The 27,807-nt window shown below is 47.3% G+C and overlaps 1 protein-coding gene across 6 annotated transcripts in view; it reads right to left on the reverse strand.

Moving 5' to 3' along the window:
• CUX1 (cut like homeobox 1) overlaps positions 1 to 27,494 on the reverse strand; it is a 344,154-nt gene extending 316,660 nt beyond the window's left edge. For 2 of the 6 annotated variants that reach the window (XM_064478638.1, XM_064478637.1), the window contains exon 1: positions 27,326 to 27,481. In XM_064478638.1, coding sequence (XP_064334708.1) covers positions 27,326 to 27,388 — 63 coding nt within the window. In that variant the 5' untranslated portion in view covers positions 27,389 to 27,481. Of the gene's footprint in view, positions 1 to 25,756; positions 26,517 to 27,325 lie in introns of those variants that run through there. The other 4 variants (XM_031432659.2, XM_031432652.2, XM_031432651.2 and 1 more) reach the window with 4 other exon arrangements.
• Positions 27,495 to 27,807: the final 313 nt, after the last annotated feature.

Here is a 27,807-nt window from a genome sequence, read left to right on the forward strand (position 1 = left end):
AGTGGTAAATTCTGGATTAATTTGGCCCCCGTGGAGGCCTAGCAGGCTGAGAAAACAGGAGGAAGAGAAAAATTCAAATACTCACTTGTCCCAATCAACACTGGGAATCAAGTGGCTTGAAGGACCCTTTCGCCATCTGGATCTGAAAGGGTTTCCACTTCGAAATTCCTCCTCTGTCGGAAGTTTGCCACCAAATATCAGAAGCCAAAGGTACCAAGTACTGAGTGACTCCCGTTTTTCATTTCTCTCTGAACATTCAACACCCAGAAGCAGGCTTTTGCCTCAAAAACCCATTAGTCAAAAGGAGGTGAGTTTAATGTTTAAGCAGATTTTTGTTTTAATCATCTAAGGGGGAAAAAAGTCTCCAGGGAAAAGCATAAAAGAAATGAAAGTAGTAAACAACACAGCAGTACGCACCCGGTGACCCAGACGGCTGGGCGGCGGTGCTGACACGTGACACACGACGTTGCCGTGGGGTCACCGCTAGGACTCTTACTCCAAGGCAGTCTTTCTTGGTGAGCTAACAGCGTCACAGACTTCCCCTGACTTTTTCATTTGGAGGCTAAAAGACATTTAGGATAGTGTATCGGGCACTAAGCTGAGTCTCAGCAAGTCCCCTATGGAATAAGTAGTTTTATCACTATTTTACAGAGGAAGCAGGTTAAGTGCCCAAAGTCACACAGCCAGTAAACAAGGAACCAACATTCCAAGTAAGATGGGCCGACAGGGTGGGCAGCTGACAGAGTCTGGGGACAGCCAAAGGCAGGCCACCTAGAAAACCCCACATTCTTATGCTGAGAGCTACCACCGCCAGGTGACAGTGTGCCCGAGATGCTCCCCAAAGCACACTTTCCAAACAAGTATGTCTCCAGCCTTGGCCCTGACACTGGTGAAGACACTACCCTCCCCATGGCAGTAGGTATATTCATCAGAACATCGAGGCGCTTCCCAGCGGCTCAGGCGAATCATAATGAAGGTCAAGGCTGAAATCAGTAGTGCATCCCCCACAGCCCTCGACAGCCTACACGTGGGAGGACCTTCCTCTCCAGCAGCAGCCCCGGCCTGTGGGCCTGACTTCTGGTCCCCTGCTCTCAAGCTGCCCGCTAGTCCTGCAGCGAGAACTTCCCTTGCCTTCTTCCAGTTTGATGTTTTAATATGTGAAGACCTTAAAAAGCAGACAATCAATACCATCAAAACTGTGTGTGACAAAGGAGCTAGGTTTAAAACAGGCTGGGGATAGGGCCCCGGGGCCTCGCTTGCATAACCACACAGGCTGTGTACACCGCCCCCTCGCAGCCCAGCCCACTGGCTGCCACTTACTTCCTGAGGCTCAACTGGGATGATAAGGGAGGAGTCACTCTTATCAAAATAGGAATTAAATAAAACCAACCATCCCTTTAAAAGGATCTAGAGGATTGCTTCTCAAACTTTCATGTGCACGTGAATCACCTGGGGCTCTCATAAAAATGTGGATTCCTCCTCAGTTGGTCTGGAGCCTGATGTTCTGCACTTCCAACAAGCTCTCAGGTGCCGCTGATGCTGCTGATCTCTGGACCACTCCAGCACAAGCGTCTATATTTGAACAGCGCTTTCCGATAGAAATATAATATATGCCACATAAGTCACTTTAAATGTTCTGGCAGCCCCAGGTCTGGCTAGCCAGCCTCCTCTACTCCCTCCCACCTCTACTCCAAACCCCGGCTTAGTGCCGATGGGTCTGAGCCAGAAGGTAATCGGCATTGTAGCTGTACAGCAACTGTACCTCAAATATAAACAGTATAAGGAACCGCTAAGCACCCATCTCCCAGCTTCAACATTGATCAATTCATGGCCAGTCTATACTGTACCCCACTCTTTTAGAAAACAGCAAGTCCCACCCCACACTAGCAGAGTCGGAGTCTCTGCGGGTGATCCCTCCCCCAGGGGATCCTGAAACACAAGAGGGTAGGGCAGTAACATCAGAGGGAGGAGGCAGCCCTAGGAGAGCAGGTGCGACTGGAGCAAAGCACCAAGAGGTCGCCCAAGAGGCCTTACGGCAACCCCCGCCCCCGCCCCCGCCCCCGCCCTCTGCCCTGGGGCACACCCTCCACCAGACTCCACCCACAAGCTGCGCCTTTAACTCTTCCCCCCTGGGGCAAGGAATCAGCTGATACCCTGGGGTCTAGGCGACCACAGGTCACAAGGAATAATAGCCAGAAGGAGAACAAACACTAGAAGAGACAGACCAACTAGTCCAACAAGCTGCAGAGAGAAAGCAGAGTTAAGGAGCAGGAACATAAAATGAGCACAGTCAAAACCAGTAGAGAAAAGAGAGGCTGGTGAAACAGGAAATAGGACAGAGATATTGATAAACTGTAGAAACTGACAGGAAACAATAAACACAGGAAACGGTCTTAATTTCAGGAATGATCCAGATTCTAAATTTCAGAAGAATCAAATAGATCACATAATTTTAAAACCCAGCAGAGGAAAATTCAACCCAATAGAACTTTACAAGAAAATATACCCCCCCCAAAAGTAACAATAGAAGAAAACACAAAATGAAATTGCAGAAGTCCTAATATAATCACAATGATCACAAATGTACAGCAGTTAAATTCACTAATCAGACAGACTCTCAACCTGGGTTTAAATAAACAAGATCCTGCATCATGTATCTATAATAGACACATTTAAAGCAGGACTGGTGGGGAGGGTATAGCTCAGTGGTAGAGTACATGCTCAGTGTGCACAAGGTCCTGGGTTCAATCCCCAGTACCTGCATTAAACTAAATAAAGCAAAAAAAAGTACATGGAAAGATTGGAAATAATGAAAGAGAAAAGGCTTTATTGAGCAAACAGAAACTAAAAACGAAGGAAAAAAACAAACAAAAAGAAGGATAATTTTAACAGTAAGTCAAACAGAATTTAAGATGAGAAACATCATAAAGGATGAAGAAGAGTCTACATATACACCAGAAAAGGGAACAATTAATCAGAAAAATATAAAGATCATAATCATATGTGCATCTAACAATATAGCCTAACTATAATATAAAGGAACACCTGTCAAAACTAGAGGAAGAAAATTAGCAAAGATACAGGAAAATTAAGTAATATGAATAAGCTCAAAATAATAGAGAAAAATTTATCCCTCCCCCCAAAAAACACATTATTTTTTAGCACATGTGGAACACTTACAAAAAATCCACTCTGTGCAAAACCACAAAAAGTTCTCTGATATTCCAAAGAAGTCGGGATCGTGTCAGCTGTGTGCACTGTGTTAGACCATGTGCACTAAAAACAGACATCACCATAATAAGTAAAGTTATTAAAGAAAAATGTCAAAAATCTAAAATACATATGCTATTAAATAACCCTGGGGTTAAAGAGGAAATTATAAGGGAAATTACAAAATGAATACAAAATTACAAAGTGCATAAAAATGAAAGCACTGCATGTCAAAATTTGCAGAACACCGCTAAAGGAATACTTAGAAGAAACATTACGGCTTTGAATACGTTTATCAGAAAACGAGAGAGAAGTCAAATTAAAAAGCTGAGCCTTCAAATACAGAAGTCAACAGAAGAGAGTGACCTCAAAGAGACAAGAGTAAAATAAAGGTGAGAAACCAGCCACATGAACAAAAACTAAAGACAAAGAGGTTAAAAAGAGCAAAAGCTGGGTTTTTCTTTCCAGAGTAGTAAGATAACAAAACCCAGGGCAGGGGGAGGCTGTAGCTCAGTGGTAGAGTGCATGTTTAGCATGCATGAGGTCCTGGGTTCAATCCCCAGAGGTACATAAAAGTATCATAAACAAATAAAAATAAATAAACCTAATTATCCCCCCCAAATACAACTCTATGTGAGCCTGGAAGTTTAAAAAAAAAGGCTAAATAATGGAAATAATATAATCACACAAGAAAAAATTTTAAAGCCTAGGTGGAAATGGATATGTTTCTGGAAAATTATAAAATGCCAAAATCAGTCTATGAACAGAAAACTCAGGTAGACTGAAAACAAAGAGTGAAATGATAAACACCTCCCAGGCTACTCTCAGGTCCCATGGTTTCACAGGTGAGTACGAACAAAGTGAAAGATATGGGTGATCTTCACCGTATTACAAATGGTTCCAAAACAACTTTCACCCATTTTATGGGACCAGGATAACCCCAATTCTAACTGGATAAAAATAAGAAAACTGTAGGCCAGTTTTATCGAGTGACAACTGTACATCTAATCCAACAGTATTTCAAAATACACGTCAAAGAGTTGATCACAGAATGTAATGGGCGCTTCAACATCAGAGCATTAATCACTGTAATTCACCACATTCACGGACTGAGGGATGAAAGTCACACAGACATGAACAGATTTAAAGGAAAACAGCAACACCTGCATGATGAAAGCTCTCAGAGAAGTGGGGGAAATGGAGTCATGTAGTTCCTCAACCTGATCAGAGCTTCTACTGAAAACCTCCGTTAGGCACAGTCCCACTAAGACCGGGAAAGAAGAGGCAGAGCCCCGTTACCGGAGTCCTTGGGGTTCCGGCTGACAAGACAAGTCACTCGGACGTAAGGAGAAAAAGGAAAGGGACAAACAAAAGTGTCACTTTTTTGCATGTGATATTCTCCCCAGAGAAAAGCAACAGAATCAACTGAACCAGGAAAGCCAATGAGAGATTCAGCAAGCTTGCCAGTTTCAAAAGTAGTAAACAAAATCCAGTTGTTTCCCTCCCTACCACAATCAGGAAAAAAAAATTTTTTTAAGAGCAAAAAGTCAGTCTTCACAATACTACAGAAACTGTACCAAACTAGGGATGAACTAATAATGGAAGCACAAAACCTTTCTGGAGAAAGACCTAAGCAAATGAAGAATATCCTCCATCAAGCATGGGGCAGCCTAAAAATTCTTAATTCTCCCCCAGGTTAACCTGTATATTTAATCCAAACCCAACAAAAACTCCAGCAGAACGGAAGGGGAACTTGATGGAAATGTGCACAGAATAACGGGCCTGGAGGAGCCAAGATATCTTGAAAGAGAAAAGCGAAAAGAGCAAATTCACTCGATCAGAAATTAAAACGTATAAAACCATGGTAATTAAAACGGTGTAGTACCAGTGCAGGAAGAAACACAAGAGGGTCGTGGAACAAAAGAACTACCCAGAAACGTATCTATATATCTAAATGTATATGGGGACTTAGCGTACAAAAGACGCGACTTCCCCAATCACCAGCTAGGAGATTGGACAGCTCTAGTGCTGGAAAAACTGACTACCTCACACCCTGTACAAAAATCATCTCCAACCTAAAGATCTAAACGTGGAAGACAATCTCTACGGCTGTCAAAATATGAACATCTTTGTGATCTTGAGTGGGGGAAGATTTTCTCAAAAAGACTGAAATGAAAAGTTGATAGACTTGACTTCATCAGAATTGGGTTTTTCTATTTATTGAAGGTCAATGAAGACAAATCGACAAACAAATGAGAGGTTGGAAGATATTTACAAAAGTGAAAACCCACAAAGGATTAGCATGTAAACATAAGGAATTCTGGCAAGTCAACAAAAAACAGTAAACCATTAAAAAAGAAAAAAAGGAAAAACATATATGACCAATTTACAAAACGGTAAAGCAGAAAATCTAAATGAGTACAAAATGAGGTTTATGACCTGTGTAAACCTCACCGGTGATCAGAGAAAAATCACAAGGCTGAAAGGCCACTTTAAAACCATCAGGCTGGCAGAAAGTCTCTAGTAAGTGCTGATGAGACCCTGAAGAGCAGAGTGGCGCAGCCGCTCTCGGGAGCAATCTGGCAGCGTTTGGTGAAATTAGGAACACTTCACCCGGGCACTCAGCAATCCTACTCCTGGACATCTGTTAGGAGACGTGTGTTAGGATGCCCAAGGCCACCAAGGGCGGCCATTCCCAGGGAAATGGACGTGTGAGTTAGGGTGGTGATATGGACTGCATGGTGTATCCCCCAAATTCATATGCTGAAGCCCTAGCCCTCCAGGTGATGGTGTTTGGAGGTGAGGCCTTCAGATTTATATGAGATCATGAGGATGGGGTCCCCATGTGGGATTAGTGTCCTTGTAACAGAGCTCCCTCAGTCTCTCTCTCAAGCCTCCGTCATGCTGAGCATACAGTGGGAAGATGGCTCTCCCCAGGAACCGAATCTACAGGCACCTTGAGCTTGGACTTCTCAGCCTCCAGAACTGTGAGCAATAAATATCTGCTGTTTAAGCCACCAGTGCACCGTACTTTTTGTTCTAGCAGCCGGAGCTGACTAAGACATGGATTCCAAAGATGGAATCCCATGCAGCTCTCATGAATGATGAAATTTACAGGGAGTAACATGGACAGATCTCGTAAAGAGTGAGGAATGAAAGGGAAGAGGAGAAAGATTTATAGCACAATGCCACACTTATGAGTTAGAACTATGTATACATACAAAACAGGCTACATACTTTACAAGAATACATCCATATAAAGGCATATTAAACACTAGAATGAGGAGAGGAGGGGACTAGAAATGGGGATGGAGCACAAAGGAGAAAAAAAGTAGCAAGATAAATCATGATGTGCTGTGAACTAAGAAGTGATTAACGCAACTCGTGTGGGAGGAGACACGTGTGTGCACACATGCACACACACAACACACACACATCTGCCCTGGAGGCAGGCAGAAAACAGGGATTCAGTTCTTCCTGCCTCTAGTGTAGAAATGAGAGTGTTAAAGCTCTTACAATTTCACTTAAAATTTTTCAATCTTTAACATAACACAACTGGCAAGATGTTCCTGAACTTTCAAAATTAGTGAGCTGAGCTGATAATGGCCCCGTATTTCTATTCCACTAAGGAAGCAAGACAAAACCCCTATCTGAATTGACAGACACACACACACAACTGAAGATTTGGCATTTTGCTGTAACTTATGGAACATGTCAATTTCATTCACCATTTACACCAGCTTCTAATTATATACTTAACTGAATATTAACCATTCTAATTGCTCAATGCTTTACTGGCTGGATCTAAAGTATTGAGGGACATCTGGCTTGGCAAATGGAATTCTGCTTGCTCTTTGAAAGGAGAGCTTTGAGTGCTCACTTTTGTCTAACACCCTCAGGTCCACCTTCACCCAGGACCTCAGAGCATCTCAGAAACATGACTTGCAAGTCCACACTGAGCCGTCAGGAGAAGCTTTCTGTGAGCTAGCTGGGTCTTAGGTGGAGGCTCTTGTTTCACATCAGAGAGCTGGGGGAGGCGCAGCTGGGGAAGCGAGGGCCCAGGTCCTCCCACCCTCCTGCTCTGCATCCTCTGTGCTTGCCGGTCATCCTGGGTGGGCTCCAGGCTCTGGTGCTAAGATGATGCTGGCGGGCCTGGGCAGCATTTTCTCCAATGCGCCTGCTCACAGACAGAAAGTGGCGGTTTGTCCTGGCTCCTCGCCTTTTATCAGAGCAGCAGCACCATAAGCCACTCTGCCTGGCAGTCCCTATCTCTCCAGCCAAAACAAAGGGAAATGCCCACCGCACCTGGCCGGGGCAGAGAGCCCCTGCGGGTGAGTCAGGAGGGAGGGCAGGGAGAGGAGCGATCCCCGGGGAGTGGGGCAACCAACAGTGTCTGCTCTCATTCACACTCCTCCACAGCCTCCCCAACTAATAGTCGTTCCCAAGGAGGGGGACAGAGGGGACACACCCCCACCAGTAAGGAACCCAAGAAGTCAGAGGGAAGACCAGAGCTGAACAGACCACCTTGGAGAAAACAAGCGCGACACAGAAGAGGTCAAAGTAACAGACTCAAAAAGTTACACACAGAGTTACTACAGAGGACCCAGCAGTTCCACTCCTACATCCCCAAGAAAACTGAAAATCAGCAGTCACATAACAAATTTGTATCCAGATGTTCGTAGCAGCATTATTTGTACTATCCCCAAAGTGGAACCAATCTGAATGCCCATAATTTATGAAAGGGTAAACAAGACGTTGCATCTCCATACCAAGGGATGTTATTACTCAGCCACACAAAAGAGTGAAGTACTGATAAATGCTACAACGTGGGTGAACCTCGAAAACATTACAGTGAGTGAAAGAAGGTGACCACGAAAGGCCGCATACATACCGTTTGATTCCATTTATACGTGAAATCTCCAGAATAGGCAAATCCATGGATACTGGACACAGGTTAAAGGCTACACAGAGCTTGGGGGAAGGGGGGGAAGGTGGGGAGTGACTGCTGATGGGTACGGGGTTTCTTGTTGGGGTGCTAGAAATGTTCTGGAATTAGACTGTGGCGATGGCTGCACAACACTGTGAAGATACCAAAACCAATGAATTGCACAGTTTAAAAAGGCTAACAGAGCAGAGGTAGCAGGCATGGTGTCAAGGGAGCTGCCCTTTAGACCGACACAGCAAGCAGCATGTTCAACAGAAAAAATTTTCCAAGAATACTCTGTACCATCGTGCCCCCTCCCCAAAGTGGAAAACTAGTGAAACAAATGTTTTCAAGTCCCACTCTCCCTTAAAAAAAACAGAAATCCGTGAGACATTTAGGAACCCTCATGGCCTAAGCTAAATCTCCATGTCTGCCTAGCTTCTGAGACCGGCTCAGGGTTTGCTCTGCACACCCAGTGGGAAACCGGGAAACTGGAAAACTCAACAGACAAGCACCAAGAAAACCACTCTAGTTTGAGATGCCGAGGATCAGCTTTTGCAAAGATGTCCTGAGCCTCTCAAATAAATAACTGGCATCTCCAAGAAACGGGACACTGGCCAGGGAATGCCACGCGTGGGCACCACTGTTGAAAGTCCATTGCAAGAAGCTTCCCTAGAGGACAGCGGGATGGCTGGTGTGTCTGGGGACCAAGTCTGTGCTGGGATGGGGCAAGAGGCCAGCCGCGGCCCCCTCACACCAACACCCATCCACATTCTGGGAAGGTCCACCATTCTCCATCAGAGGAAGATGGGAACGCCCAGCTTTAGGGGCCATGGTCAGTTGGAGTAAAGACTTCTCAGCAAGACTGTAACTGAGCAGGACCCTATGGGGCCATCCCCAGGACTGACCCCTCTCCCATATCCTCTGCCGCAGCTCCTCTCTGAAGCACCCAGGTAATAATAGCGTCTCCTGCATCTTTCCTGAGGTTTTCAGATGCTAAAAACCACTACCAATTGGAAGAAATTAGCAACTTGATGACCATGAGCACAGAGCCCCATACCTTCTGGCTCCTAAGGATTGATCAGCGTCAACCAATCGGAGAATCGTGCACAGCTACACATACCCTGGGACGCCCCACCCTCCCAAAGCTTGTCTTTAAAAACACTCAGCTGAAACCCACTGGGGAGTTAGTGGGTTTTCTGGGCATGAGCTATCCTTTGTCGGCCCAACCATAAACCTTTCTCTGCTCCAAACTCCAATGTTTCAGTATTTTTTGACCTCACTGTGTGTCAGGTACATGGACTTCTGTTAACAATTTTGGCAAAGCCAGCTTAGGAGTCTGTGCCTGTGGGGGGTTGACCCCAGCCAGAGGCAGCCCCTTGCCTGAGTCCCCACCAGCTGCTGGAACTCACTTTGCTCTGGGGAACTGGGAGGGACTGTTCCTGACAGATACTAGCCACCCCAAGGCGCAAGGCTTTTTGGAGCCCAGGAAAGTCCGGAGTCATGCTCCACATCTGGTATCACCTGGGGGTGGGTCTCTCCACTCCATCTGGGCTCATTCTCGTGTAGGAATTGAGCCACTTGGGTCAGTTCTGTTGAGAGCTGGACGCATCTGTTTGGAGGCCTCTGTCTGGGAGCAGAAGTGGAATTTTGAAACCATACCTCCTCTGATTGTGCAACTGTAGCTTATTTATTATTGTTTGTGCTTTTGTGTGTATGGTTTTGGGGTGAGCCACTCCAGCTTGTGCAGGATAGGAAAATTCTACCCGCTCCACGTGGGCTCATTGGGAGCCATTCTGGGTCCATTCTCTTTTGGGAGTCAGGCCACTCTGGAAGCCTCTGCCTCAGAGTAGAAGTGGAATTTTAGGGCTACACCTCCTCTGATCTGTTTGTGAGACCACATTTGCTATTTGTGTGTGTGTGTGTGTATCAGTAATTGCACTGGCAGGTCAAGACATCTTTGGTGAGTAATGGGGCTCGCGTGTGTGGACACCAGGGCATCCTTCTCTACTGCATTAGCTTCCCCTGGGGTGGAGCACTGGTACGGATTTTCCTTTTCTAGACTTGGTCATTCACTCAGCTTCATTTCTGATGGGGCCACTGTTTGGGGTTCTCCCTTTTTGCACTGACACAGGGCATTGGCTGGGAATCCCTCTTTTGGGGGTTAGGGAACTGTGACCCTGAGTGACAGTTTTGAATTGTTGCTTGCTTGATATTTGATAACATTAGCCATGAATAATTAAGTCTGGATGATCAAACCTCTGTTCCACCTTACAGTCCCCCTAGGGTATACTTTGCAAAATTGAGAGATCTCAGAAATGAAAGAAAATATTTTTTATTGTAACACTGTGGACTCAGTTCTCTCTGAAATTTGGAGAACAATGGCCCCTAATGGCTCTGCTGTGATATCAAAGTGTGCTTTTTGCAGTTTGGCTTTTATCTTAGGGAGGTGAGAGGGGGATAGCTCAGTACCTGAGTCTAAATCCTGGTTTGCTTATGTATTTTGTTTAGTTTGGTTTTGGTTTTGCTGAAAGTGAGACATGGGAACAGGAGCAATTTATACATATAAAATATATTAAAATATATATACGTATATATATTATCTAGTGGATATTTGGGAACTGGAAAAAAAAAAAAAGCCTGAAAATAACCAAGATAGTTGAGTTTTGTAAAAAGTAGTTGGAGAAATTTTCTTTTCTCTTCCTATGCCTTTAAGATGTAAATGATCTACCTGGGCTCTCAAGGAAAAAAAAAAAAAAAAAACAGGTTTTTAAAACTCAAGCAGAAAAACTATGAGATCTCTGGTTCTGTCTTTACATAAAATAACCTGTGAATGAATTCTATTTAATTGACTTAAAAATGCTTACGAATTAAATACTTCCAGTATAAAGGAAGCCAGATAGAAGAAATTTCAGGTTCATGTGATGTAGGAAATAGTCCACATTGAATTGATACCTGATACTAAAGCTAGCTTGAGCCTGTTGGTGTAATCAACAGACGTGTCTTTTATTGGACCTGGGTTTACTGAAGGTTAATAGGTTCATGTTTTTTCTGTTGCAGTTTGTCAGCAGAAAGAAAAACATTCATTAACTTGGTATGAGGAAATTCTTATAAGTGAATTAAATGCAAATAAGAGCTTTTGGGTGAACTTTTTAGTAATAATTATGTTTTAGGAATGTCTACTTAGGAATGACCTCTCCGGATATTTGGTGGCTTGAAAATTTTGGGAGTTGTGCTGGACTGGGTTAGATGGTGGGAGTTTACAGAATAGCTGACTAGGTCATTCCCAAACAAAACAAGACACTGAAACATTCACTGGAAGCTGAGATTTGGAGGAACAGAGAATTCTAATTTGGATGTGTAGTTGAAAGCTACTGAAAACAACGGGGGAAACATTTCAGTACACTACAGGAAAGCAAGATATGTGTTTTGAGAAAAAAAAAAAAGTTATAAGGAATGGAATTGCCCTTTGTTAAGGGAGAAGAAAGTGATTTAGTCCTACAGCTGATTGTCTTTAGATGGGAAAAAAACATAAGGGACACACTAATATGGATACAGACAGTTATAGAAAGTCTATAGAAAGGGAGCTCTAAAAAAAGAGTTCTGTGCATGGTTGGGCTGAGGTTAGATTAAACTTTATTAAGTGTATGGATACTGTTATTAAAACAAATAGGCTGGGGCAGGACTAAATATGGTTCCTCTCTGTTAAGAGAACAAGTTTACTGGTAACAGATTCTGTGAAACTTTTTGATACTTTTCAGAAATGTCCTATCAAAGTTTAAAGTTCTTTTGACTTCAGCTGACTTCAGGATGCTTCAGAGGGCCCCCGAGACATCTCAGAGAAAAAAATATTAAACTAGGATTGGTTGGTACGTTAAATTACATGGAAAACATTGTCAAATGAGTCATACAAGCCTCAGATTACACAGACTGGATAAATGTTATCGATATAGATATTCTAGAAATTATATAAAGCTTCCAAAGTTTAGATATGTCCTGGTATAATGCTATCAGTCATGATTCTAGCTGTTGTCTTGGATGGCTGCAGGTCACAGCAACTCGTTTAAGCTGCTTCATCAAAACCACTGCAATCAGATCTTTCAGCTTGCTTTTTTGGTCTTTTGTCATTCATAGACAGTTAAGCGGATGCTTTGCAGAACTGCTTCACCTTCAAGAAGATTCATAAAAAGGTCTTTTTGACAATACAGGATTCTTTTTAAATCATACCGCCGAGCTGGGTAAGATACTTAAAAAGTCTAATGAAAAACCCTGATTTCATGGAACTGTTGTTAAGAGAGACTGATTACACGTGATTGAGTGAACTGATGAATATGGTTGTAGTTTTTTGGTTTTGTCTGGGACATTGCTGGCTTTTAATCTGTTTTCTAGTTAAACCTGTTTACCAAATGTTTGTTTCCCTATCAATATTGTTCCCAACGTTCAGGCTAGAAAGAGAATTCTCTAACGGAGTTGTCACAGAGTATAACTAACTACTCATGATGTATAACGATGCTGGCTTTAGGTCTGTTGCTAAAAGCATATGTCTGATGCTTGTGTAACACCTGGGTATAAGTGAAAAAATGCACAGCCTGTAAAGTGTTTCCCCATCAACATACCTCTGAGCCTGTTCCCAATATCTGATTAGTTTTCCCCCCACGTGGATAACCAGGCAAACATACAGGAGGCCTAGCACCGACGGACATGATCTAAACCTGGGACAGGAACTACCACCCCAGCATCAAAGGACAGATACTTTGATCATCAATTGAAAGATCTGTAATCAAAAGGGGAAATGATGGAAAAATCTGTCCATATTGAGGTACGGGGAAGTCATTCTGGCTTATGCATGGTTTGACTTAAAAAGCCTGTTTTGTGGCCTTTTGGACATGCACTGTACATCTGCTTTGGCCTTGAAGAGGGGAAAGCATTTGAAAGTCAAAAGGGAGTAGCTGTGGTTCAGACATCCAAGGTAAACTACGTGGCCGTTGTGGGTGTGATTTCACATACACTCCTGTATTGAGGATTCTAATTTTCTGAGCTGTGTCGTACTCAGGATGCCACCAGCCATTCTCAAAGCAGTGTCTGCTGGCAGCTGCAACCTTATGACCTCAAGATATCCAATTGTAACTATTAAGTTTTTAGACAACGAAATTGCTTTAGATCAGATATTAGCAGAAAAAAGGAGATGTGTAGTGGCCAAAAGCTCTTGCTATATATATGCTAATGTCACATCAAAAGTTAAAACCCTTTGATACAACACTGTAAACTGACTATAGCTCAGTTTAAAAAAAAAAAGTTAAAACCCACTCAGATAAAAGTAGACAACTGGCTCCAAGTCTTCCCCAAAGTGCCAGGTTCAGGCTCGTTTTCAGGCATATGCTCCTGAATTCCTCAGGCAATGAGATCTTAATCAAACAAGACTCGGACCCAGGACTTGGAACTCGAATATTTCCAACTCGGTGTCCATTCTCCAAATCAAGGTAGGACTAGGCCCCATTTCAGCAGGAAGTAGCCAGAGCAGCTGTTACCCCATTCCATGAAAGATTTTGGAGGGGGGGAATGACACAGGATTAATTACAGACTAAACCCTGTGAAGCTTGATGAGCCTCTCTGTCCAAAACATCATTCCCTTTCTTGTCCAACACCTGTTCTCAAGATTGAGGAGAATCAAAGAAAAGGGGAAAACTAACCAAGCAGACCCTATGGGAGCTTTCTGGGACTGACCCCTCCCCCATGTCCTCTGCTGTCACTTCTCTCTGAAGTACCCAGATAACAGTATCCCTTACATCTTTCCTGAGGTTTTCAGATGTTAAAAACCACCACCAAATGGAAGAAATTTACTTGATGATCATGAGCACATAGCCCCCAGACCTTCTGGCACCTAAGGACTGATTCCTCTCAACAAATCAGAGAATTGCACACAGCTGATCAGACCCTGGGATGCCCCGCCCTCAGCTGGCCTTTCAAAATGCTCAGCTAAAACCCTCCGGGGGGTTGTGGGTAGAGGGAGCACGGGCCACCCCTTCTCCTTGCTCAGTCCAGCAATAAACTTTTCTCTGCTCCAAACTCCAACGTTTTAGTATTTTTTGGCCTTGCTGTGCGTCGGGCACATAAACAAGACCCCTCCTCCCCCCACTGCATGCAGAGGGAGCCCACAAACACAAAGTTTCACCCTGGGCTCTGAGGCGCAGTTTGCTCAGAACAATACCCACAGTAACATTTTTAAACCTGTCTTCCACCTCCCTCTTCCACCCCTGGTTGGTTCCTGCACCTTCTCCTTTCTCCATAAACCATCTTTCCCGTTCTTGAGGCCGTGTTCACACTGAATTAAATGCAACCTCCCTCCCATACCCCAGCCCTCAGCTCCCCTCTGGCCTCCCCAGACTCACTTTCCTGGCAGAAGTCCTTCTCCTCTTTGACCTGCAAACAAGTTGGAGCATCTGCATCCTAAAACTGCCCTTCCCCGCCACGTGCATCCTCCCTGTGCCTCCCACCTCACGGGTCCGGGGCTGCTGGTGGGGCAGGACAGCCCCCAAGGCAGGCACCAGTGGCACAGTGGCCGTCCTAACAACTGGCAGGCACGAACCCCCCTACCAAGACGTACCTGACTTGCCACCAGGTATCACACTGTAATTAGTCATTGTGACTGAAGCCGAACGTAATTAATTACATAATTTTGAAGTGTTCAAGTTCAATTCCATTAAAATTACATCATGAAACTAGGGAATTACAAAGGATTACCGACAAAAATGCAAATAGGGATGAATAAAGAAACTCTGGGCTGACTGCATGCATGTCTGAGTCACACCCAAGCACTCAAGTACGGCGCCGTCACCCCACCTGCTTTTAATAAACCTGTGGGGCCCAGCCTGGCTGCTGTGTGCACAGGCTGCCTCTGGAAGGGCCAGTGCCGGGCACCAGGTGACACAGGCCTGCTGGACATGTAGCATCTGAAGACCACGCCTCCCTCCAGACGCTGCTCCCTGCCCCTCCCCCACCTCAGTTTCCTCTGCTGACACCTCTCCCCAAGGTGGCCCGTCCAAGTGCCACGCACTTGGCCCATCTCTGAAATGGCCACCACAACCCCAGGGGTCTCCTTCTCCCTGTCCTGCAAGCACTCAGTCTGGTATCATCTCTCCTGGCCCAGTCCTCCTCCATCTCCTACTGGACTGTGGCTTCCCACCCTCCCAGCTCCATCCCTTCCCACCCCTCTCTCACACTCTGGTCAGCCCTTCACAGGGGGTTTCCTGAAGCCTTCTCCCAAGCACAAATCTGAGTGCTGAACTGTCCCTCTTGCATTTAAAAGGTAGTGTCTCTCAGGGCCCTCCGAACACAGAACTGACTTAGTGGTGCTTTACACAGAAGCTGTCTGGTCATGAGAAGGCTGTGCTCAAACAGTGCCTGGACTGCAGGAGAGGATACAAATCACTGGAGCACGAGGTCGCAGGCCCGTCTTTCCAGAGCTCTGTCCTGCCCTCCACACACACGAGACACCCCCGGCCCCTAAATCTGATGCCTTGGAGATACCCTGTGTGTCCTGCAGTTCTGACCAGTGGAGCCGGGGGCTCATTCCTCCTGGTACCCTGGGGTTTGAATAGGAGCTGGTGAGGCAATCTGGCACCACAGAGACACGCTTGATGAAGGAATGAATGAACAGCCCTAACAGTCTGAAAAAGATGAGTCGTTCCAGAAACAAACCTGAGAACAACCTCACTCCAACATGCTGCATTATTTCCAAGACCAGTGCACATATTTTCTTAAACATGCAACTTCCTTACAAAACACGCTGCATCATCCCAAAATATCAGGCATGCAAAAAAACCAAAAAAACCAAAACTGAATTCAGAGTGGGCTCAACACTCAGCTTTTCTGTGATAATTCCTTGGGGAAAATAAATGTCATCTGACTAGGCTTCTTCTCGGGGATGGATCTCCACCTGTAGACCCCTTAAAGAGCCAGCCTTACTGAACACACCCCAGCACCACCTTCACGTGCAACTGGGAACAAAAACCCCATGGGGCTGGTGCTTTTCAGGTATTATGTGTGGACTTGAATCCAGTATCACTGCAGTGACTAAATCAACTGGACTCCTAGGGGCTGAGAGGGTGGGATTCCGTCTTGGTTATCACAAACGCTAGCATCCAACAGCGAGTCACTCTCCAGCACCAGCAGTGGGCCAGCTGTGTCAGAGGAAAGTCCTGGCTAGAGGCTCTCGCTTCCCAACCCGGAGCTCACAGAACTGCCCTCTGGCCAGTGCACGGCCTCTCCAGCTCCAGCTCCCTCCTCCCTCCAGCCAGCCCAGGCCCGACCATCAGGCCTCAGCCTTCCATTTCCCCAAAACCCCTCCAATTAGCTTTATGCAGATGGGGCATGGAGGACAGCCCGAGGCTGTAACTGTACCCCAACTATCAGATAAAGTTTGCTAACAGGAATGCTCCCTGCTTGGATAATCCTCTTCGGAGGTCTATCCCTGGGAGCTGATCTGAATCGCAGGGCAAGGGAGGCTCGAGAAAATTTCTCAGATCCAGCGAGGCCTCAGCCAGAAGGGGTCTGTCCACGAGTCACCCAGGTACCTTCAGGTGCACCACACAGGATTTATTCAATCTCCAGCTGTTCACATTATGTGACTCACCCACCATCAAGCTCATCCTTGGCAGCCTGTGGACAGGGGACCCTTGCCTGATCCCCCTGTAACCTCATCATGACGACCCCACCACTTTAAGGAGAGCCACTCGCGGGGATGGCAGGGGTTGCAGGTAAAGTCTGGACGGGACTGTGGCAGCCCAGGTCTCCACCACCTCTTCGCAGCTCCTCACCTACCAGCCAGATCATGGCTCCTCCGCAGGGCTGTTGTGTGGATGACAGGAAAGAAATCAACACCCTAAACCAGCACCTGCCCAGGGCCAATGCTCAGGAAATGAGAGCTGAGAGTGTATGTGTAAGAAAAATTTTAAAGCTCTGTCTTAACACCAGCGGACATCAAACCAGCTACAGTACGTGGAATCCAGTGCTACCAGCAAAGCTTCCCTCCTCTTCTCCTTTCACTGGAGTATCACAGAGTCCTAGTTTCACAGCTGGGGAAGTTAGGATGCAGGTGGGAGGGGCTCCCTAGTTAAGATGAATTCTTCAGCCCTTCCCACTACAAATGACGCTGAATTCCCAAGCACCAACCAAAATGCAAATCCCACTGCCTCCCAAATCCCATATATCCCAGCAAAGGAGCTACCTGGGGTGGCTCCTCCTCCTCCTCTCTTGCCCCTGTGGACACCAGGCCCAGCCCCCATCAGCCACCCAGGCTGGACCCCAGGGTCCGTGGCTCCTCTAAGCACCCTCCCCCAGCTGCCCGGGGTGAAGTCCCAGCAGCCCTCACTTCCCCAAATCCATGCAAATGCTCATGCGGCCAGACAGTGACGTCACCTCTACAAAAATATCCTAGGTACTTTCTTTGTAAATGAAGCAGCAGAGAAAGCACGCAGGCTCTGAAGGCCGCTGCCCTGAACCAGGACTGGCGGGGAGCCTTCGCCCAAGAGCGCACCAGACCCACGGAACAGCTTCTTCGGGCCAAGCCCCTGGGAGAGCTTTCTCCAGTGCTGACACCCAAGCCTTCAACTTTCTTGCTACTGGCTTTCCCTTGCATTGGTGGGGTTCTGATCGTTACAATATGAACTTTCCCCGTTCATGTGGGGAAGTTTCCTCCCATTCAGGCTGGGAGCAGAGTCAAAGAATAAATCTCTGTCAAAGAATTGTTCTGCCCAATTCTATTTTTAAAAACGTGAATTTTTAATATTTATATTTTGTGGGCCACCAATACAATTATGTGTATTTTAACTAACGCATATGTCACTTGGCAAAGGACTTTAATAAATGGGAATAAAAAAAGACATACATGTTCCATCAGTGTGTACCTATCAGTAGCTTTCAAAACAAAGCCATTTTAATATAACCTATCTACCTCTCACAGTCCTAAAAAGAGTTCCATTTGTGTTATTAATTTAACTAGCTGAGTCCTAAATCAGAAATACACAGGACAGCCCCCAAGAGGAAGCCCACTGCAGGACTTGTTGGGTGCGAGAATAGTGGCGAGTGCCACAGCACAGGGCAGGGTGAGTGGCGGGTGCGCAGCAACCTGGGGTGCAGAAGAGGGGAGGGGTGTGAGTGGGAGGGACGGCCCGGAAGCTGAGTGGGTGGCGCTAAATGGGGCCCGTCAGAAACAGCAGAGAAGGGAGCCAGAGCTTGGAGGGTCTCAGAGACTACCACCCAATTTTTCTGCAGGAACGCCCTCTCCCTTACTTCTCCGGGTGCACAGAACTCAGTTCAAGCTTTACCTCGCCTTGGGTGTGTGTGTGGGGGGGTTCCTTGCCCACCCCACCCCCAGCCCCCATTCGGACGTCCCTCCTCTGCAGCCCTCCACCAGCGCACAGCTTGTCACAGCCGCATCCCGGCCGCCCCGCCCACCTCTGCCCATATAAGGCTACCGGCGCCTCCAGGATGGGAACCACAGCTTTCCCCCCTGCATCCCACTGCCTGGGGCACAGAGGCTGCCGCTGCGGCCTTGGTTAAAATGAAGGAGGGGTGCATAAGAACGGCTTGATACTCAGATTTGCAGGGGGAGGAGAGGGACTCTCCCACTTGAGCATGAATCTGGGATCCTGGTAAGTGGGGAGGAGGTTGAGGTGAGGTGGAGACAATCATCAGGAACCCTGTCTGCTGGCCTGAGGAATGTGGTCTCCACTCCATGCCAATGCCAGCCGCCGTGGGTGTTCAAGAAGGATGACATGATGAAATCAATGGTTTGGGAAGATTAATCTGGCAGCCACATCTATAATGGACTGCAACCTGTTTCCAACAATTTTGAAACAAGTAAAGGCTACGTTCTCAGCTCTTGTGTGTTAGGAAGATTTGGCTCTCACAGTACACAGCCCCTAAAACTAATGGCACACACACACACACATACACAAGACTTATTAAAGTATCAGTGTGTTTTAAAATGACAGCGTAATTACATACCAACACATAGAGTAACGTAAAACAATTGCAAACCACTTCTTACTCCCCTGACAATGACATTCAACCACAACTGCCAATATCCTTCCTCTTCCCATCCCACGTCAATGCTGACAAGCTGGGGTGCTGGGAGCTGAGGAATGGAGCAGGGTAAGATAGAGATGACTGAGCAGTCCCCCAGGGATGGCTGGCTCCAGGTGACAACTCCCTGTCTGCGTCACACTGCTCTCCAAGGTGAGTGCTCGCCAAGCCCTGGCCACCTCACTGGCCTTCTGCACTTGCCCGTGACGGTGAGGGCCCTGGCGGACCACGTCACCTGGACAGGGCTCCTTGGCAGCAGCCTGGTCTTCCTGTCTTCCCACACATGCCTATGGAGCAGAAGCATGACTCCAAACCTGCCTTGTCTCCTACTTGGCTGAAGGATGTGAGGAGACAGTGTTACGTAAACCAGTTCAGGTACAACTGAAATGAAGCAATTCCAGTAAATTCAGGTTTCTACACTGGTTTACATGAATGCTCCTGCTCTCACCGTTTTCTGTTTCAAAAATGTACCACTTACAACATCTCCGTTGTGTGAACAGGCAGGGAAGGTGGAATCTGATTTGCAAGTCTACTTATAATAATTTTAGTTGTCATTTCTGCATGTTGGCGACTCAAAATCTTTTCCTCTTTAAAACGTTTGTGTTCTATGGGCAGCTCAGCAAGGGCAGAGCAGAAGAATGTGAAACAAATAATTCGCTGTACACAACTGCATGGGTTCAAGTTCTAGGTCAACTGTCATGGTGAAAAACAGAAAATAAAGGACAGGTTTCACCATTATCTGCCACACCTTTCAGAATGAGCAAAAATGGTGATAGGAGCAACAGAATGTTCTTATTTTCAGAGTAAGGGAAAAAAGTCTTTTCCAAACCTAATCAAAAAATTAAATGTACAATTCCCTCCAGCAAGAATTTTATTTTTAATTTTCATTTACATAGCATCTTTCTTCCAAGAATCTCAAAATAATGGAGCTCCACAAATACTTAAAAAAAAACAAAACAGTTATCACAACAAAGAAGGGGACAGGCTTGGCAGGGCAGGAGCTCAGAATAAAGACAAGAAGAGGCAAGTGGGGTGACAGCGGGTGCTCTGGGCTGAGGGTGGCTCCAAAGCGGTCCTTCCTTTACCCGTGGCCCCCGGGCCTGGCTTCTGTTTGCAGCTTCAGGCTCCTCAAGAAAAGGACTTCCCTTTGGTGTCACTTACTAGCTTTAAATCAAATCATTTTCATCCAAACAGCAATTTCTCCCCTAAAAATCCGAGGGAAAGTGGCACTAAACCAAAGACCCTTGCAGGTCAAAAATAATGACTGAACCAAGATGCCTAAAATGAGTGCATACTCTTTTTGGCGTTAAAAATATTAACAGTGTATTGGGGGAAAAGACCCACTGTTAAGAAAGATTGTCTTGCTTTTAGGAGGAAATTGGGAAGAGGCTTTTGAGCTGACTGGGTTGTTTTTCTGTTTTGGGGTTCTTTTGTTTTCCACAGCTGGGTGGACAGGATCTGAATGTCTTACATTTAGTAAAGAGCTGTCAACACCCAAATAAAATTTTAATGGCATTCTATTTCTCACAATTTCACAATGTTCACTTAAGAAAGAGCTAATTTGTCAATTTGTTTTTCCCTTAACCAAACTCGGACACCTCACAGCTATACATAAGTTAAGAAAAAAAAAGTTAACTGGCTTTAATCAATTGGATAAACACAGTCAAAGAGAAAGATGTCATTAAGAAAACAGGCCCCGTGCTGGTATACTCAGGGTAATGCTAAGAAAGAACAAGCTTCAGAGTAAACACTGGTAATTTCTTCTGACATTAACTTCATAAATCACAGTCAAAAGCATCCAGATTTTCAATTGTCAGCTGACTGAGTTGGCCACAAGCAAAACTCGGTAGGCCCTTGTGTTTTATAAAAGGTGTCGATGGTGTGGTTGGTATTCCCAGCTCAACTTCACAAGGGCCTAAACAAGGAAGCAGAATCTAGTCAGTTTCATGTGAATCTCCTACCTTGCTATTCCTCCCGTGCTCTGCAGTGTTAGGTAGTCTTGGGAGGAATGACCCACTCCTTTCTGACTGGAAACCTGTCAGACTGTGTTCCTGAGGGTGGGGGTAGGGGAGACCTCTGTGTAGCATTTGAGGAACTTCCAGGCTGCCCCTGGCCCAAGGCTCTAATAAACACAAAAATTCTGCCGCCAGCCCTGGGCCTCCTGCAGAAGGGAAAGTCTTCAGATTCCAATGAAGAAACTGACATCATTTATTTTGCGCATTAACATCATCCTATCAGAATTTAATTACAGCGAGAATTAGAATTATTTTTATTAGAGAGTTGTTTACTTTTCAAAGGAAAGGTTCTTGATGGGTTTTGCAACAAATTAGATGTCTTTCAGAAAGAGCTGTTCCTCCTCATTATGTTTAACTGTCACATTACATGAACTGGGTAGAGCTGGGTAGCACACGCACTTTTAAAGTCACAGTCCAGGTACATCAGCCCAGGGGCTTCAAAGCTGCTTCAGCTACGGTACAAATGAGGGCAATGCCACAGGCCCCCTCCACAATCCTTGGTAACTCCCTGCAGGAACACCTCCTGCCCAGCCAAAGACTGTTCTCCTCTACCAGCTTTCTCAGAACATAGCTGAAAAGCAGGACTGATCACGGCTCAGCAAATCCAAAACCGTGACAGGACCGACAGCTCGATACAGATCAGCACCTAAACAACAACCAAAACTTGGTTATGAAACACACGCAAAACCAAGGTTACTAGCTAGCTCTGAAACACAGAATAGGAAAAATGACTTAGATAATTCAGAGGACCCCACCATTAACATTTTATTGAAATAATCCCCTAACCTAGTTTTTTTGTTTGGTTTGGCTGCTATTTAAGCTTATATCTCTAAATGTACTTAGGGAAAGTAATTTCTTTCTGAATTCTAAATCTTTATCAGGGTACAGTAAAATGTACTCAAATGCTCATGTCAACAAATGTTTATTAAATCAGAAATCACAAATGAATTCACAATTTCTTTGCTGTATTAATTATACAATACAGATATTAAATCACTGGTCTAATTATGCCACTAAAGTTCCTTTTTCACTCTGTGATCCACACACACACAGTTCTCTCAGGTGTTCAAGCATACAGGCATCCAACTCCTAAAATGCCCAGCTCGGCTGGAACATCCAGGTAAACAGTAGCGGGGCACAAGGAGAGGTCATGGGGCCCTCTCTTCAAACAGCATGGACAAAATGAATGGTAAAAAGTGTCTCTATGCTTTCCTATAATAAGACTCAAACGCAGGATTCCAAGAATTCCACCTGTTTCCAATTAGATACCAGAATTGCTTGAGTGTTTAAACTACATTCACTTGCTACTTATACAAAACAATTCTTCCGGGTTTTTTGAACATTTTAAGTATGTTAAAATAAGATTAAGGGCCTGGTTTAAACAATCAGAGGCAGGGGAATTTCAGCTGAAACCAAAACTATCTCTCCGCAGCCATAATGCAGAACTTCAGACAAAACAATATGGTGAAATTCATGAATTTCTATCTTTGACAATTACTTGTAAAAATCAGACCTTTCATAGGGAACGCTACTTTATATATATATATATATATAATATATATATATATATTATATAATATATAGAGAATACATTAAGTAGTTTTAAATTGGTTTTTAAATAATTTCTAAAATAAAATATGATCCTATATATCAGAATAACCATCGATAGTTACTTTTAGTTAGCTTTTGTGTTACAGTCCATCAGATACACCTGTCCTTTAAATATGTGAAATTTACATGAGGCCACATGTATGAACTGTAAAACGGAAGCACAGGCAGGAATTTGGCCTAGCTCTGTAGGATTTTATACGATAAATTTCTCTTTCTAAAAATGTACAACTTTTCTTCTAACAAATTTGTCCTTCCTTGGTTTCACTGCAGATATTCCTTGTGCTTTTTATAAATGAGCTGAAATACACATGGACTTTTCTACTTTGAGCATTGCTTCCTCTCCTAAGACAGAGAATGTAAGCACAGGCTCAGGAGCAGTTTAGATTGCTGACTGCAACAGGTAGACCCGGGAAGGTTGGGGGTGGGGGGACCCTGAGGCATGGCCTGTTGCTAATGCACAGCCAGACTTTGCCCAACTGCATAAATCCTGGTGGGTTCTGGTGGGTTCGTCTGAACTGCATACAACAGGGCAGGACTTTTTCAAAAGCCATAAAGGTTTTGGGCTCAATCAGCTCACCAGACAGCGTATTTAAGGTTAGCTCCGTGGATTAGGAGAGAGTAATTCCTAAGGGGGCTGGCAGTCTGTCCCTTTCCCTTTCCAACTTTCTCACTTAACGAACTACTGGCAGAAGATGGGTGAAACTGGTGAAGGAGGTGAAGGGGGCCGCTATAGACCCGACTGTATCAGGAGGTGCTGCATAACTCAACTCCTTCACTGATGGACACCTTAAAAAAAAAAGCAAACCAGGAAAAAAAAAAAAACCCTACACACAGTTTCATACAGAGAAAAAAAACTTTAATCAATTGACAATGACCCCCTCCACACACCGAATCTCAAAGATGCTGATATTAAGAGAATCAAGAAAACAAAGACAGCAGTTGTATGGAACCCTTCCATTTGTTTACTCATTATTTTATAAAGGGTCCTAGATGAGATACACATTTTAATCAAAGTAATGTACTTCGTACAGAGAACAGTCCTAGACTGTTCACAGACATACTTCCATAACAGGAGAAAACAAAATAAAAGCCACCAGAAAATAGACTTGCAGCAAAAATGAAATTGTTCTCTTAGTTTGAAAAAGAGGAAAACGTTTAGAGGTTATTTCTGCAGAGGTTCCTTAAAGGGGAACACTAGCCACCACATAGGAATAATGCCCCAAAGGGAAGCCAGTCACTGGCAGAAAGCTACCCCAACATACAGAGTTATATGAGCTTGTTTGAGAAAGTATTCTCTTTCCAAATGTGTATTTAAAAGGCAAATTTATACAATGGTGTTTTTCTTATTTAAAAAAAAAATCCTGTTTTTTACAAGTCTGGGATAGGATAAAAACTTGTCCAACTAGTCTTAGCAACGCCAGAGTGCTGAAACTTCTATACCACAAGACTTTGGGACTTAAAAGGAAACAAAATAGAGCTCAATCTTCAGAAACTCCCTCCCTGGGCACTCACTTCAAGTCCTACGAGGGACAAGAGCTCAGCCCCCACTCCCTGAGTTGTGGGAGGGGCACCCAACTGCCTTATCTCACCTGGACCCTTGGGGACCCAGCCTCTTTACCCTCAGGTAGCAAGGCCACAACCCCATCTCAGTGTAAGGGGTTCTGGAAAGATGAGAAGAGTCAGAGACTAATGAATTGTCTCTTCTCAGACTGCAGTCCCTCTGGCTCGCTTACTGTCTAGGGGAATAGAGATGACTCTAAACTAGATAACAACTCAAAAGGCCTCTTCAGGGCCCAGAGAAAGAACCAGTTTAGCCTTATACTGGAACTCTGGCATTCCATAGTCAACTGAAGGTTTTCAAACATGCGATGAAGCGGCAATGGGAAATCATCTAAGGCCAAATTGTTATCTACCAGGAAAAGCCAATGGATGCTCAGTAAAGAGAACGATGCTCAGATAAAGGTTTTTAAATTCAAGATCAACACCTGAAAGTTCATTCACATGAACTCACAGGGAAACTTTAAACTGAAACCTAAAGTTACACAGTTAAACGTCCTCATGTACCATGAAGAAGCAGTTAGTCACTAAGGGAGTCGGGGTGTCAGAGAGTTCATAAAATCTAACAGCTCCCTAGAAACCAAATCCATCTCCCAGGCAGTTTTGCCAGAGTGCTTAAAAAAGAAATAGCATTGGTGTTAAGCTGGAATGTCACATTTAGGTAGACAAGAAAAAAAAAATTAAGGATTGTCTCTTAAAACTCCACAACGGGTTTTACAGTAAGCACAGGAATTAAATTATGGTAAAAGGGAGCTATTTTTACTAAAACAGGGTAGACCAATTTATCAAAAATGCCATTCGGCTGTGTTCATTACATTCAGGAATCTAATTTACACAATAGACACTTTGGAGTAATCTATTTTAGTCAATAAACACTCAAACTCTTTTAAGTTTTAATCTTATCGGAAATACATATTTCGCATAGTCTTCTTCGTAGTTAAGCGAGAAATCTGAAGAAATTTCTTAACGACTGTGAGTCTGCTTCATCGCTCTAACGTAGGCTAGAGCAGAAAACAAGCATATACAATTAAAGTTGTCAGACTCCGTTTATGTATGTTTTAATCCAATACGCTTTATTCATACAAGCCCGCATCTGGAGTTCATTTGCTTTCTTCCTAAAAGTAGTGTAGGTCACTATCACCAGTCCTCCCGGTTAGGAAAGTTCGGTCAAGTTTACCTTCAAGCACACCTTAGCGTTGCGAGCAAGAGCCGTCTCTTAGGCAGAGACGCTGAGGGACCCCACCGGAGCGCCAGGCCGCCCTGGGCCCTTCCAAACCTCAGACACCACCCCCCCCCACCCCTACCACCACATACCCCCACAGTTCAAGGAGCTTCTGGCCCACACGCCGCTCACCTTCAACTTGGCTCCGGCTATGCACAACATCCACCTGGTAGAGTCCCGGGGCTGTCCAGGAGCCGCGAGCGCGGAGCTGGCAGGTCCCCGGCGGACCCCTAGGGCCCGCCGCTCCTCTGGGTGGGGGGTGGCAGGCAGGAACTCGCCCCCCGGGTACCGCGGCTGCTCGGGCGCCAGATAGGGACCTCCAGCGCGATCCCCCTTCGGTATCCGGGGCTCGGCGCGCGGACCACGGCCCGGCACGCCACAGTCCCACGGGGTCCCCAGGGCTTTGCTTTCGAGAACCCGACCCGAGTAGACATTTCGGAGCGGACCCGCCGAGCGCTCCATTGCGCCCGCGGCCCCTGCTGGGAGGGTAGGGCCTCGGAGAAGGCGGCCAGAGAGGAGCGGGCGAGTCGCTGGGGGCCGCGGGAGCCCTCGGCAGCGGGACACCCGCCGCCTGGATAGGCGGCAGGGAGCAAGCGGACCCGGCCCGGATAGACCGCGCGCCCGGGTGCAGAGCCGGGCCTGCGCTTGGGGAAAGTTGCAGCTCTCCTCCGGCACCCGCGCCCACCGGGCGCCGCGACCCCCGGACCCCGCGCGCGGGGAGTCTGCCGCCCCCCACAAGTTTCCCCAAAGCGCCCCTACTGGGTCCCCGGCCGCGGTGGGGCCGGTCCGCGCCGCTTGTGTAGGCACACAAAAGAGTAGGGCGACTGCGGGGTCTGCGGGTGGCCCTGGGGCGCCCGCCCGGACGTAAACAAACCCCGGGGTCCGCGCAGGGAGCCCCACGCCGGGCGCGGGAACGGCGGCGCCGTCCCAGCCGGCTGACAGCCGGGGGCGGCGGCCGGGGCCCGGGCCAGCCGGGGCCGGGGAGCGCGGACGCCCGCCCGGCTACCCGCCCGCCTGGCCGGAGCCGGGCCGCGCCGCCGCCGCCGCCGCCGCCGGTGGCCGCTCTGACCCTCCCCCGAGCCGGCGGCACCACAGCGCCACCAGCCCCAGCTCCGCCGCGCCGGCGGCAGTGGCGGCGGCGGCTCCTCTAGGAGAGGCAGGCGCTTCACCCCCACAGCAACTCCCCACAAACTTTCCCCGGGAATACGGTGGGCCGGGGGCGCGGGGCGCGCGGCCAGGCGCCGCCGGCGGGCCGCAGCCCCCTCCCGGCGCAGCGCCGGCCGCCGTCGCCGCCAGCCGCCGCCCGCTCCCCGCTCGCGCGCGCGCCCCGCGGGCCGCCGGGGCCGCCCCCTCCCCGGTCCCGCGGCGGCGGCGGCGGTGGCGGCGGCGGCGCAGGGCCCGGGGGGGCGCCCGGGGTGGGGGCCGACACCGGGGGCAGCGGTGGCGGCGGCGGCTCCCGGCGCCATCTTGGGCTGATCGATGAATTGAACAAAGAGGATCAATTTCTGATCAAGCGAGTTATCAATGGGGGCCGGGGAGCGAGAGGGACTTGTCCCCGACTCGGCCCCGCTTTCCCCGGCACCCCCCTCCTCCCCGCCGCCGCGGCCCCCCGGCGGCCGGGCAGCCCGGGGCCCCGGGGGAGGCCGCGACCGCCCGCAGCCCCCACCCCCGGGCGAGAGGCCGAGCGAGGAGAAGCCTGACCTGCAGCTGCTGTAAATCAAAGCGCTTCCAATATTGAAACATCGATCCCACATTGGCCGCCATCTTGAGACATATTGAGACGGAGTGAGAGGCTGATAGAGAGGGGGCTGGAGTTCAGGAGCCGCCAGGAGGCAGCAGGCGGGCGGCGCCAAAACCCGGCCTGGAGCCGGCCGCCGCCGCCGCCACGGAGGACGCGGACTCCTCCTCACGGCGCCGCCGCAGCCATGGCGAGCCCGAGCCGGAGCCGGAGTCGGAGCCCGAGGGCGCGGCGGCCGCCGCCGGGCCTCGTGCGCGCAGCCCCTGCCCCTTCCCCCCCGGCGCCCGGCGCCCGGCCCGCGACCCCCGCCCCTCCCGAGCCCCCGGCCCCGCAGACGGCGGTCGCCGGCCCGGCCCCGAGGGGGCGCTGGAGGGCGGCGGGAGGGGCGCCCCGGGCCCCCGCGGGAGGCCCCGGGCCCGGCTCACCTGGGGCGGTTTGCGGGCGC

The sequence above is a fragment of the Camelus dromedarius genome, chromosome 24 (genome assembly GCF_036321535.1).
Source record: "Camelus dromedarius isolate mCamDro1 chromosome 24, mCamDro1.pat, whole genome shotgun sequence".
Classification (NCBI taxonomy): domain Eukaryota; kingdom Metazoa; phylum Chordata; class Mammalia; order Artiodactyla; family Camelidae; genus Camelus; species Camelus dromedarius.